General features: G+C 39.3%; 2 protein-coding genes across 2 annotated transcripts; one reads left to right on the forward strand and one right to left on the reverse strand.

Moving 5' to 3' along the window:
- LOC109847236 lies at window positions 2,061–4,442 on the reverse strand. The gene is given in 4 exon segments (XM_020416475.1): window positions 2,061–2,440; window positions 2,442–3,130; window positions 3,361–4,032; window positions 4,098–4,442. Coding segments are annotated over 4 exon segments (1,869 nt in total). The 3' UTR covers window positions 2,061–2,277.
- Window positions 4,046–9,611, forward strand: LOC109850398 (DEAD-box ATP-dependent RNA helicase 58, chloroplastic). The gene is made up of 10 exons (XM_020420420.1): window positions 4,046–5,012; window positions 5,115–5,208; window positions 6,378–6,491; window positions 6,585–6,707; window positions 6,903–7,007; window positions 7,977–8,135; window positions 8,271–8,339; window positions 8,534–8,623; window positions 8,705–8,845; window positions 9,157–9,611. Exons 1-10 carry the CDS (start codon window positions 4,768–4,770, stop codon window positions 9,430–9,432), a joined length of 1,416 nt encoding a protein of 471 aa, XP_020276009.1. The 5' UTR covers window positions 4,046–4,767; the 3' UTR covers window positions 9,433–9,611.

Consider the following 13,395-nt stretch of genomic DNA (forward strand, 5'->3'; position numbering starts at 1 on the left):
AGTGTAAAGTATAATAGACCCCCATGAACTTTTAGCGTTTTGCACTAAACCCCCTTTCAAAATCACAACCCCCCCAATAACTTTTCTGTTTTGCAGAAAATCCCCTATAAGTTTCTGCATTTTGTAGATACACCCCATAAATTAGAACTAAAAAACAACATAAAAGGATATTTTAAAAGTTATTAGGGGCTTAGTGTAATCTACCCAAAAGATATTGGGGGTTATATGCGGAAGTTATTGGAGGGTTAGTGCGATTTGAAAGTTCATAGCATTTTATTGTAAAAACACTGAAAGTTCATGGGGTTTCAGTGTAGTTTACCCTTAAAAAATTTTCTGGTATTTGTCATGTCTACATTAAGGATTCAGGCGTGATATATGAATAGAGTGGTGTTAGGGGCACACCCCCTACCACACCACCCCCCCCCAACCACCCCCCCCCTCTCCCATCGCTACAGTAAACCGGGCCTCACATGGGATTTTAAAATTTTTAAAATCCCATGTGAGGCCCGGTTTACTGTAGCGATGGGAGAGGGGGGTGTGGTTGGTGGTGTGTTAGGGGGTGTGCTCCTAACATTATTTATATGAATATGAGGTGAAAAATCATTCGACACTTCCTCACGGGGATGCATACAAATCTGTGATTTATTACATTTTCCAAATATTGGTCAAGATGAGCAGTGGTGGTGCCAGTAATTTCAGTAAGGGGGGGTGCAAGAGGTAATTAAACACTATAATATATAAATTTTTCAGCACATAATTGATTAGCAGCTAAATATCATTACATAACAAGACTTTTTCAAAATCATATTTCAATTTAGAATATAGTACTTATAATTGTATTATTCTCATTTTCATTTCTTGAACCCACTTCATGACACCTTCCTCGTCAAATGTTGCAAAATATATCCTTTCGATATAAGGTACAAAAGCAATTATCACGTATTCATCTCCTATTTGTTTCGAACGTCATTCCTAATAACTTTTATTATTAAAAATGCTCTTGTAACCCTTGCCATTGCAAAATGACAATTATTAGTGCCAACTTTACTAGCTTGAACACCAAAGGTAGATAAGTGTCCATCTTCCATTGAACCAAGTCTTCATTAAACAGGTTAATTATGGATAAGTTCCATGCATCATCACCTAGTTGCAGATAGACCCATTTAGTTATAATTCTGCGGACATACCCTCTAAATGAATTTTTTTTACTTTTAAAACAATCAAAAAGTTTTATAAAGACAAATAGACTTGTAGTTTTATTGTCACGGATAGACACCTCAATTACTAAATTTCTTAACACTTAAACGTGTAAAAAAAAAATTCATTGAATGGTTCTCTCCTTACTTGGGAAAATACTACAAGGGGTGTATCTGCATAATTAGAACTATTGTGAGTCTTTTTGCAACTGGGCAATACTACGTACAAGGGGTTTATCACAATTAACTCTTATTACATCTTAAAGTTGCATATTTGCATCACTATTAACAGTGGCGTAGAGCTACAGAGGAAAATGCAATTGCAAGGGTTTCCTTAAATTACACATCCATGCATTATACTCCCTCAAAAATAATTATTAGCTAGCGATAGTGTTAGGTTTTGTTTCATATCCCAAAGAGTGGCAAAGGCCCATTTGGCCCTAGCATGGCTCCGACCCTGAACTTGAGGAGCCATCTTAATCGTCTAGGTGTCGTTTGGTAAAGAGTTAAGTGAGAGGTTAAGGAAACTTAACCCCTTCTTAACTCGTCAAACACAAAAAATCTATATGGGGTTAAAGTGAGTTAACTCTCTATAATTTGTCAAACACAAAATATATAGAAAAGTTAAGCTAACCCCTTTAGAGGGATTAAAATGAGTTATCCCCTCAAAATGAGGGGTTTACTAGTACTCATATTTAGAAGGATTAAGAGCTAAACTATCTAATTATAAAGAAAATAGTCAAAATCCTTATTATTCACGAACATTAAAAAAGATCATAAAGATTAAAATAAAACTTATATAACAAGTTAATAACTTAGTCATTAGGATTATCGAATGAACTCATTATATTAATCATTCTCCTTAATCTCTTTTCATTTACCCTTCCCAAGTGGCACCCTTTAGGGTCTAGCTAGTCGTCGCATGTCACAATTCGAGTATATAAAACACATCTGAATACAACGAAAACCCAAAATAATACCCACGATCGTTCGATTGTACAAAGGACTCATCAAATCAAGAAGATGCGGAAGAGGGAGAACCAAATCGTACGTAGCTACCTCCTTCCATGTAAAACTATGATCACCTTCTCCTCCCGAGTCCATATCCATGGCCATGGCCATGATTCGACGGATTCCCTTCGAACAACTCGTTGATTTTGTTCTCGATATCCTCCGGCCCAAACTTGACGTGCTTCTCCGCTTGCCTCCCGCTCAAATTCTGCCTGTACTTGCCAAGAAACGACCACCGCCGTTATCGACACCCTCAGCTCCGACTTCAGCTGCTCATCGCACACTACCCAGTTACTCTGGTTCTTGTGTATCTCCTCAAACATGGCATTGAAACTCTTCATTTTCTCCTTCAGCGCTGGCTTCAACATGCTCCCCTTCAGCCCTTCGTCTTTGAAGCATGCCAGAGCTTTCGACCACGTCTCCCTCTGGTAGCTCTTGTGGTACTGCCTCATCTCCGACGATCTCTTTCGGTACCAATTGTCTCCTACGACCTCGTGAATCTCCGCCGACTCCTTGATCTTCTTGATGATGTACCTCCCGTTGTTCATCAAGAATACGTAGTTCAGTGCCAGCTCCCTGTACAGTTTGGACTTGGTTTCTAGGTTTGAATCCAGCAGCTCCATGACGCCGATTATCTGTGCTGCGAACGGCGTGTGCTCCGCCGCCTTGGCCGTCGGTGATTTCGCATCCGCAGCTTGGTGGTCCTCAGCGAAGACTTGCTCAAGTGTGGCTTTGTACTCGCAGGCGTATTTGAGATAGTTCATAACGTAACTAGTGAGGGGATGAACTGCGCCCCCGGGGACAGGAGATTTCGCTGCGTCGGCCCTGATCGAGTTTTCGAGATCGGAGAACATGGCGACGGCCGACTCCCCGAGCCTGGGGACCCCCGTGCTGCCATCTCTACTTGAGATCGGGCGCCTCGTCTGTTGCCAGGGGAAAAGCCACGTCCATCTCTAGGCCAGCATGTCTGTGAGGCCTCGTACATGCTCGCAGAAACTTGAAGAGCTTCTTCGCGGAGCCTTCGTTAAAGCGACGCCCTACGCGAAGTTTAGGAGGTGATGAGGACGCCTCGTAGCGAGGTTGTTGAAGAGGTCTACGCGCGATGAGCCGCCGTGCTGAGAGAAGATCGGACTCGCATAGGCCGCGTTCTCACGGGCGAAGAAGAACGAGATTGAACTGGCGAAGCGACTGCGACCAGTGTGCTGATCCCCAACAGGCTTTTGCAGCGACTCATTGCGTCTTTATTGATTCGTCGACGCTGATGCTGTTGGGAAGCCGATGCTGATAAGCCTTCCTCGAAGCGTTGTGTCGACGCGGATAGCTGTAAGCATTCGAGCCCCGTAGCCTGCGAGATCATCGCGTCGGCGCTCCTGTGAAGCCTGCCGATGATTTCCGGCGGGAACGGGGGAGGGCTAATCTCGTCCTCACAACCATTCGGGTCCTTCGGTGCTGACGGAGAGAAGGTGCTGGAGGAGTCGGAATCTTGAGACCAATGGGGTGGCTTGCGCGACGCGGAAGCGGGAACCTTGATCCTGGAATCCTCCAGGAGGAGCCTGAATTGCTCTTCGAGGAAGGTCATGGCGCGTTGGAGGACGGAGCTTGAGTGGTCGGCGGCGTTCCTGTAATCGTCGTTTGAAGAGGAGAAGGCGGAGAGCGCGGTGGAGAGCTTGTCGACGCGATCAACGGCGTCGAGAAGGGAGACGAACCATTTGTCGCTCTTGTTTTCGAATTCGCATTTGGTCAGATCGAGTTCCACGGTGGACAGTAATTTGTCGATGGAGGATTGAGGAATGTGAGGACGGAGCTTGAGTGGTCGGCGGCGTTCCTGTAATCGTCGTTTGAAGAGGAGAAGGCGGAGAGCGCGGTGGAGAGCTTGTCGACGCGATCAACGGCGTCGAGAAGGGAGACGAACCATTTGTCGCTCTTGTTTTCGAATTCGCATTTGGTCAGATCGAGTTCCACGGTGGACAGTAATTTGTCGATGGAGGATTGAGGAATGTCGGGGGGATGCTGGTCGTTGTTATTATGATCATGGTCGTTTTGTTTGAGGCTGAGGAGGATGGCGAGGAAGCAGTCGACGTCGTCGGAGATCCTTGCATTCTCTACGTCCTCCTCCGCCGTCGAAGTTGCCTTTTCCTTATCCTCTTTGCTTTCCCCTCCTCCTTGTTTGTCGCTGGATTTTTTAGCATCTCCGGACTCATTGTTCGCACCTGCAGATCCATGGTTTGATGTCATGTTTTGTGCAAGTTTCGAAACGGAGAAATGAAGAGATTTTGATTCGGATAAAAACGAAAGAGGGGGAGAATTTTAGGATTCGGTGATGAGAGGAAATGGGGGATTGAAACGGTCGTTGATCCCAAAAATATCAAAATTGGGAAGGAGCAGAGAGTTTGGGCTTGGTACCCACATCGTTATTTTCGGTTAGTTTGCGCGGTTGACGTTACCCGTCTCTATTGACGAAAACGCCCTTCGCAATCCAGTAATTGACGGGGAGCGCCTTCATACCTTCACGTATTCAAACCCTGCGTATTTCCCTTGTTGTGTCCGACTAGGAACAGACATGGGTTGTTTGTGTGGTATGAATCCTCTCCTCATGGTGATTCCAAGAAGAAATCCCAACAATTCTCTTCTCCTGCTCTCCTCTTACACAGACCGTGACATTTCTTTTGCAAGCTGCCGATCGAAGCGAGCGTCGTTCGCAGCCTCCTCCTCTTCAGTTTCCATGGCTGAAGCTCCACCTGCTTCTTGCAGTCCCACTCTCAGGGATATTTGTAGAGGAAAAGTTCCAGAGCACATAATAAAGAGGTGACCATCTAATTCTATCTTTGCTAATTATGCCGCTTGCCCTGAAGCTGTTTGTGGAAATGCCCCATGGAATCATCTGAGAGCATTGTTAATCTTATGTAGAGCTGAAGAAATTGGATATGTTGTGCCTACTGATGTTCAACAACAATCTCTGCCGGTTTTACTATCAGGGCGGGATTGCGTACTTCATGCACAGGTTACTTACTGCTTTTTGAAATGGTTCTGTTCTAGTTCGGACCTGTATACTAGTTTCTGCAAGCTGTCACTGAGTATGGAAGTTAGCTCAGATAAGATTCAATTCTATTTTCTCCGGGAACAGTCGTGGTATATACGTTTGAATGCTTTCATTTTTCCATATATATATTAATATCAACATCTACAGATGCTTTATTCTGTATGACATTACAATAAGAAAAGTCAGCATTGTGCATAAATGAACAGAACTGGGATAAATCAATGTCTATACTGATATAAAAAGAAGGGTAGATTACACCCCCATGAACTTTCAGCATTTTGCAGTAAACCCCGAATAACTTTCAAAATCACACTAACCCAACTAAAAAAAATCACACAAAACCCCCAAGAACTTTAAAAATGACACAAAACCCCCAAGAACTTTCAAAATCACACTAAGCCCCTAATAACTTTTGGAATTGCAGAAAAGTCCCAATAAGTTTCCGCATTTTGCAGATAATCCCCACACATTGGAGCAAAAAAAACATAATAAGGCATTAAAGGAGAAGTACAGTAAAAAAATAGAATAACAATTAGGGTTCGGGACCCAACCTGTGTGCGTATGAGAGGAAAACGAATGACAAAAAAAATGAGAGATCTCTGTTTTCATGGTTGAAAATATAAATAGATTGTGAGAGTTTTATTAATAATTTAAGGAGTACTTTGGTCTTTCAAGTCATGCGGGTTGCACGTGCTACGTCAGATGTAACGGTGTTAACTCTAGGGCTTTCTGCGGAAGTAATTAGCGTTTTAATGTTACTTTGAAAATTTTTGAGCAATGTGATTTTTGAAAGTTCTTGGGGTGTTTAGTGCGATTTTGAAAGTTATCGAGGGTTTACTACAAAATGCTAAAAGTTCATGGGGGTTTAGTGTAATTTACCCTAAAAAATGTTATTGTTCATCCAAAAAAAAACATTAAGGGTTTTTTTAAATGGTAATTAAGGCTTGAATAGTTCCTTACTCTCCATAGTTTAACCACCCATCATTTACTATTTTCTTGGCATATGATGCTGCATAGGCGGAAGCCGCGGTACCCAGTAGTAGGCTTATCTACATGGAAACTAACTTGAGACATATTAATACCTTGGCATGAACTTGTAACTTATTCTGCTACACTATTGTCTTCCCTAGACAGGTTCAGGCAAAACGTTGGCATACTTATTGTCAGTATTTTCGGCGACTAACATTCAGAGGTCTGCTGTTCAAGCACTGATAGTAGTACCAAATAGGGAACTTGGGATGCAAGTAAGTTGTGCCCCTTTCCTATGTCTTATCGTGATCGTGATACCTGGATTACAAATTTTCATGATTTCCTTGTGTTCTTGTTCTACTTTCAAGGTTACAAAAGTTGCTAGGATGCTTTCAGCAAAGCCAGTGGGCTTCGAGTTTACGCAAAAAACATGTACTGTGATGGCTCTGTTAGATGGTGGAATGTTAAAGCGGCATAAGAGCTGGCTAAAGGTATGTTCTGAACTTACCATTTTGTATTTAATATGTTTTCGTTGTTTGATTCCGTGTATCATATCTTCCGCTAAACAGCTGAAATTAAAAATGCTTGTTTTTGTCATAAAAAATAGTTTTTAGTATTTTGTCTTTCCTTTCATTGCCAAATTGTTTTTGGTTATGCATGTTTTCTCATTACCTTTTTCTTTTCAGGCTGAGCCTCCTGAAATAGTGGTTGCTACTATTGCAAGCTTGACTCAGATGATTGAGAAGAATGTGTTTAAGCTTGATACATTGCGTGTTCTGGTAATTGATGAGGTAATCATATTGCAGCCACCTTATACACCTTTCCTTTTCTTTTTTTTTTGTTCTTGATAATGGTTAAAGTCCCAAAGGAAACTAGTACAACAGTTGAGGGAACACTTCTCTTGACTTGCAAACAAAACATGCATCCATGCCATGGCATGCACACCTACAACAACTCATGTAAGGCTTGGTACACAACTATTGAGCTTCAAGGATTCCAACTCCCAAAACAGCCTATGATAAGCCATAGTGGATGACATATTATACACGTCTTCACATGGTGAGTGTAGGCATGAGATCTACTGAGATATGGTAGAGAGAGAGGTGGTCAAAATTCTGATAAAATGCTGGTGATAGATGGGGTAAAAAAAGAGTTTGGCAAATGAATTTGGTCATTGAAACCTGTATCAGGGGTATCTCATGGGATACATAATATGATTACACACGTTATTCTCATAATTATCCTGTATACATACATTTGTCTGCACTTCTCCTATCGCCTTTTTTTCAAACTTTATACAGTCATTAATATATCCTGGGTAAAACTTGAACATGAGCCAAGGTAACTCCCAGCCTCATGTATAAATGAAAAAAAGGAGTGTAGAAAAAACTAAAGAAAGGTCTAGAATCAAATTGTAACAAAAAAATATCTTAACACATCAAACAAGTGAAGAAGATAAATCTTGCTTGAGCAGCAATACCTGCATAACAAAATAAAGACAGAAATTATGATCCCAGTGTGCTTTCTCTGGTTCTTGACTTCTTCCCAGGTTCTCCCTCCTTTAAATAAACTAAATGGTATTGCATTCTTGTACATGCATTTATAGACAATTTTCATAAAGTCAAGTAGTTATTTATTTTCTTTGGAAGTTAAGTCTAACATTCTTGATAGTTTAAAAACAATTACCATGTTTCCTGATTTGCACTATTTTCGATACTGCTGCTATTTATTTGCAAATGCACCAATTTTCTCCATTTCAGGTTGATTTTATCTTTAGCTCATCGAAACAAGTATACTCTCTTAGAAAGCTGTTGACATCATACTCGACTATCCATACACGTCAGACCGTTTTTGCTAGTGCATCTATTCCCCAACACAACCGATTTCTTTACGACTGCGTGCAACAGAAATGGACCAAGGTATTCAGATGTTTGTGGTTTTCTAATGTTTCTGTATAGAGTTTGATTCCAGTAAAGGGGTTTCATTTTTGCTTTTACCTGTAGTGGGTTTTCGCCAGCCTAATTTTTATATGCTCTTTCTTTTTATGTACATAGAATGATGTGGTCCACATTCATGTGAATCCCATTGAGCCAATGCCTTCACGCTTGAGTCACAATTTTGTGGTGAGACATTTCAGAATTTATGATGTTTCTTGTTTTGAATGTCATAATCCTTATCTTCAATAATTTCTCATGCCTCTCTCTTTTTTACTTTTCATATTATACATATGCTCTTTGTTTAAGGAGAAATCAGACAAATCTTTCCGTTCACATTGAAGTTTTATTGATACAGCATCTTTACTTTCTACATTTTACAGGTTTGCAATAAGAAAGAAAGATTGCATATCTTGCTGTCCTTGCTTCAAAGAGATGCACCAAAATCAGGGATAATTTTTGTTGGAGTACAGGTTTTGTCCCTCAGTTCTCTTTGTTACCTGTTCTATTTGATATTGCCATGTGCCTAACATTTTGTTCACTAATTATGGTAGTCAGAGAAGTCTAAAAAGGCTGGGAAGCCTCCTTCAACAACCCTTGTCATTGAATATCTGAGAGAATCCTATAATGGCGGCCTGGAGGCCCTCCTGCTTGAAGAAAACATGAATTTTAACGCACGAGCAACATCACTATCGGTAAGTTTCTGTTTTAGGAACCAATTTACTGTAATAATACAGTCCAAGTTAAGCTGCATTTATTCTCTATCTATATATTGTTGGAGACTTCCCAATTTGTAAACAGCTTGCTACGTTGTAGTAATTGGTATCAAATTATGAATGAATATAATTTCCTTCCTTTTCTGTTTATCATTGTTGTTTCTTCTTCTTTTTTTTAATGTGGAAATCATTGAATTATTCTTAGGAGAATCAACTTAGTCAATAAGCTCATCTAACGTTGCCATTTAGTATGAATTCTTGTTTACTTAGTTTTAAACTCGTGAGTGCAGGACGTGAGACAAGGAGGCTGCCTATTAGTGGCGACAGACTTGGCAGGCAGAGGTTTCGACCTGCCAGAGACAACACATGTATATAATTTTGATCTCCCGAGGACAGCAGTCGACTATCTTCATCGTGCAGGGAGGACAGGACGGATGCCTTTCTCCAACGACAGGTGCAGCGTCACAAGTCTCATCACCCCCGAGGAGCGTTTTGTGTTGCAGAGGTTTGAGAATGAGCTTATGTTTGAATGTGAGGAGCTGTTATTAGATTCTTTTGCTCTATGACAATCTGTTGTTATCTTCTTGGATGTGCCTGAAATAGCTAAATGAAAGAATAGAAGCGAGTTATGAGTGGTTGATGATCTCTGTAATGTGCTTGTCTACTATCTATTTTGGTCGCTGGCAAGAGAAATTGTTGGGATTGAAACTATAATGAAGAATGCAGTTGGATTTGTATTTCTTGATGTGGTAGAGTTCTAATCGACGATAAATTGAATGGAGTTGAGCCTGTAAGATTTGATCTGCATCGAGATGTGAGCTATGTTATAAGTTGCCGAAAGTATTTGGTCTGACATATCTTTTATGGTAGTTCAAATGCATAGAACATCGTTTTGCTTGAACAACTAATGTTGTAATTACAACTACAGCGGATGGAGAACGGACATATGCTTCAAAACTGAGATCTTAAATCCTCTTATCTTCGTCGATCAAACTAATCTAGGCACTGAAGGAGGGCACGAAAAGACGTAATAATGAACTCACAAAATAATCATTTCGCCTTATCTATGCCAGATCTTTCAATTCTCAACAACAGCAGAACAAATTTAAATAACCAACATCCTGTCCTGATCAACGTACAGAAAAACGGATTTACAGTTTAGGCACCGCAAGAATCACCTTTTCTGCTGAGCCCCAGCGCGAAAAGCTACAGAACCTTATTCAATTCTTATAAGGGTAAGCTACCTCTGACAAAAGAGGGCAAGAAAACTAGTGATTTGAGCATAAGTTGAAGCAAAGGATTACATTCAAATAACTTGTCCGTGTAGAGTAGCAAAAGACTGTAGCTAATGTTTGCTGTTCATGGCTCGCTAACGGATCGCTAACTTATTATAGGGAAATGCAGGATGTTGAGAAACAAAAGAAGAAAACTGACGTTTCGCTGTCTCAAAGAGAAGATCAGATTAGATACGGTCCAGGATTACCTCTCCACCAGAAACCTTGAATTCGGAAGGAACTTTCTCAACACTAAGAACTTCGATCTTTCCATACACAACACGGGCTGGTCACCTGCAAAATAATCAAAATTATTAAGCATTCTGGTTTATATACTCGTACTCTAAGATGGCGTAATGACATAATGATATGAAACCAAACAATATACAATCATGAAAATGTTGACCATAATTTTAAACCTTGCTCTTCCCTCAGGTTAAAAATTTATAAACGAGATAGTTAAAAAACATTTTCCTTCCAAGGCCTTTGTCTAAATTTATCAAATTCTCATGAGAAAAGTTTCAACAAGCAAATGAAATATTTACCCATAGAGGAGTTTCTTCTCAAATTTACTATATCCCATCTAAATTTATCATATTCTTGTAAGAAAAATTTCAACTGACAAATAAAATATTTACTCCTATAGGAGTATCTTGCCAATGCCAAATTTATCAGATGCGATCAGCCAACTTGGATAAGCTACAGAACATCATGGGATCATCCAGGAGAATCAATTTTGAATGTGCCATGTAACTATAATTCAGTAGAGAAGAACAACTCGCCCAAACACTAGCCAATGTCATTCTAACTTATACCATACTAAACATACCAAAGTCCCATGCTAACGTTATTTGAGAGCTTTTATCATTCTATCAAGATCTTCAAATAACGATTCAGGTGATTAATAAAAAAATCAACTCTTTTAAACTTTATATCATAAACATATACTGCTTACTATTATCGATATTCAGTATTCGAGATACTATCTAAGACTACAGATTCTCGATGAAAAGAATCTGAAAATACGTACAACTAGAGGTCATGTTTTCTATTCCTCTATATGTATCCGTTACTAGTTACTGCTTTAGCTTAATAGTATGGCACATGCAGATTTAGATACACTAGTATGTTCTGATGCAGATTTAGATACCTCTAGACATAGCTATATGAACATTTCTGAACATGAAACTACAATACCAAGCAACAACCAGCACTGGAGAGAAACGCTCATAATTTCCAAATGGGAAAGAAAAGGGACAAAATTCTCCCGCCCATACTGCCTTTCTGGATCGATGCAACCCTCATGGACCAACTCCATCCATTCCATCCTCTCTCCTCATCTGCTCTATCAAATTCAATTCAAATTCAAATATAAACCAATTTTTGATTCACGTGCGCACATGCGCAGACCCTCTCATGTGAAAATTAAAAATTAGATTCCCTTATCTCTGTCACATAAACAAATTTAAATTGACATTCTCAATTTAATATGGGAATCTCTCCATTTAAGATGCAACTAATCTTAATTCCTACCGCATTCAATGATATCTGAATGCTAATTTTTCATGCCATACGAAAATATGATATTGCTGTTGGTTTCTTAGCCTCAAAGCTACATTTACCAGCCTTTTCTTCTTCTGGAGAGGAAGTTGCTTTAACATCTCATAAGTATGCAAGGACTATGATAGTCATTTCTAGCATATTAACAAACTTAGTACTTTAATATACCTTATTTTTACCTTTTTCAGTAGAACATGTATCTTATGAAGAATTTCTCTGCATACATAGTAATTCAACCAACTTTCCATTGTTCTTTTATGTCCATGTATTACTCCACAGGCACGTATTTTCAACTAATAAAATTTAATGCCTTTAAACCTTTACAAAGTTTTTATGCAACCAAAAATTTGGTAAGATAACCGGAATGAACAATCACAACAATTTAATGTCATTGATTTTACCGGAGAGATGAATAATGTATAAAATTATGGGGAGATCGAGGTTGTATCACATTGTATGCATAACTAAAACAGGTAATGCATCAGAAATTGATGACATAAATATGCAGTCTGTTAGTTTATTATGGAATAGAGATGCATGTTGTGAACTTAGTGTCATGAAAATACACAGATTAGCAAAAGAAGGAAACCGATAACATAATAGAAAAGGATAACCGATTTGTTACTGAGTGTACCTTTGGGAACGATGTCCAAGCAATGCAGCAGAAAGATCCAAATCCGAATCCATACTCTGCCATCAAAATCACCAACAAATTCAATCTGAAAGGTTTAATATGATGTTATGCATAACCAGTGATGCATAAATTCTTTGGGATAATATGCATTACAGGAACCATGCCCATTGTGGAGGTTAATGAAGCTTTACACATAGGGAGAGAGGGAGGGAACAAATAGCCATAATCTACAAGAGACATTGATTAAGCTGGAGCCTGCAAATATGTTCCTACAAGTTTCAAATCCACCTAACTTAGGTGATCATGATAGCACGTTTTTTCCGTCCACTATAACAAGGGAATTCAAGATTTATTTTTGTTATTTTAGTTTCATGTTAAAGAATAGCGCTAAGCCATTGACATTTGCTTTACATACCAGACACTATCTAAAATTCAAGTGTGATCAACATTCCGATTCACAAAGCATAGATAGGCATGGGGTTTTATTTAAGATCTTCCCTTCAATCTATTGTCGGAGATAACTGGAAAGAAAATGAAACATCGTACACTATTCTAAATTCAAAAAACTAGAAAACATCGTGTTTTTCAATTCGTTGGTCATAGAGTACATACAAATGAAAACCAAATATCCTTCCTACTTTGCAATGATAAATTCCCTGTGACTTTTGTTTGTGCATAATGCTTGGTTGAGTCATCTTCAAGTTAAAACTCCTATACTCCAATGCAGCTTCAATCCATCTTATGCACATATAGATACATTTCTACGCTGACTTGCATGATGGAAATAAATTGCATACAGGGGGCTGGTGTCCAATATAACAAAATCAGGCTTCTACGAAGCTACATACTTACACCCAAGCCTAAAGTAGAACAATAGTTCCACAAACAAAATCTTCATTTGTTCCTTTCGATAAATACTCTAAAAATGGTAAATCTTGGAATGGACAGTAGTAGTAAAGAGGATTGAATGATGACATAGCTATAACTAATTGTAGATTATACACACATTAAGGTTAACTGGGAAGGTACTGCCTGCTTCCTTTGCTTGCAATTTTTTGGCC

The sequence above is a fragment of the Asparagus officinalis genome, chromosome 7, assembly GCF_001876935.1.
Source record: "Asparagus officinalis chromosome 7, Aspof.V1, whole genome shotgun sequence".
Taxonomy (NCBI): Eukaryota; Viridiplantae; Streptophyta; class Magnoliopsida; order Asparagales; family Asparagaceae; genus Asparagus; species Asparagus officinalis.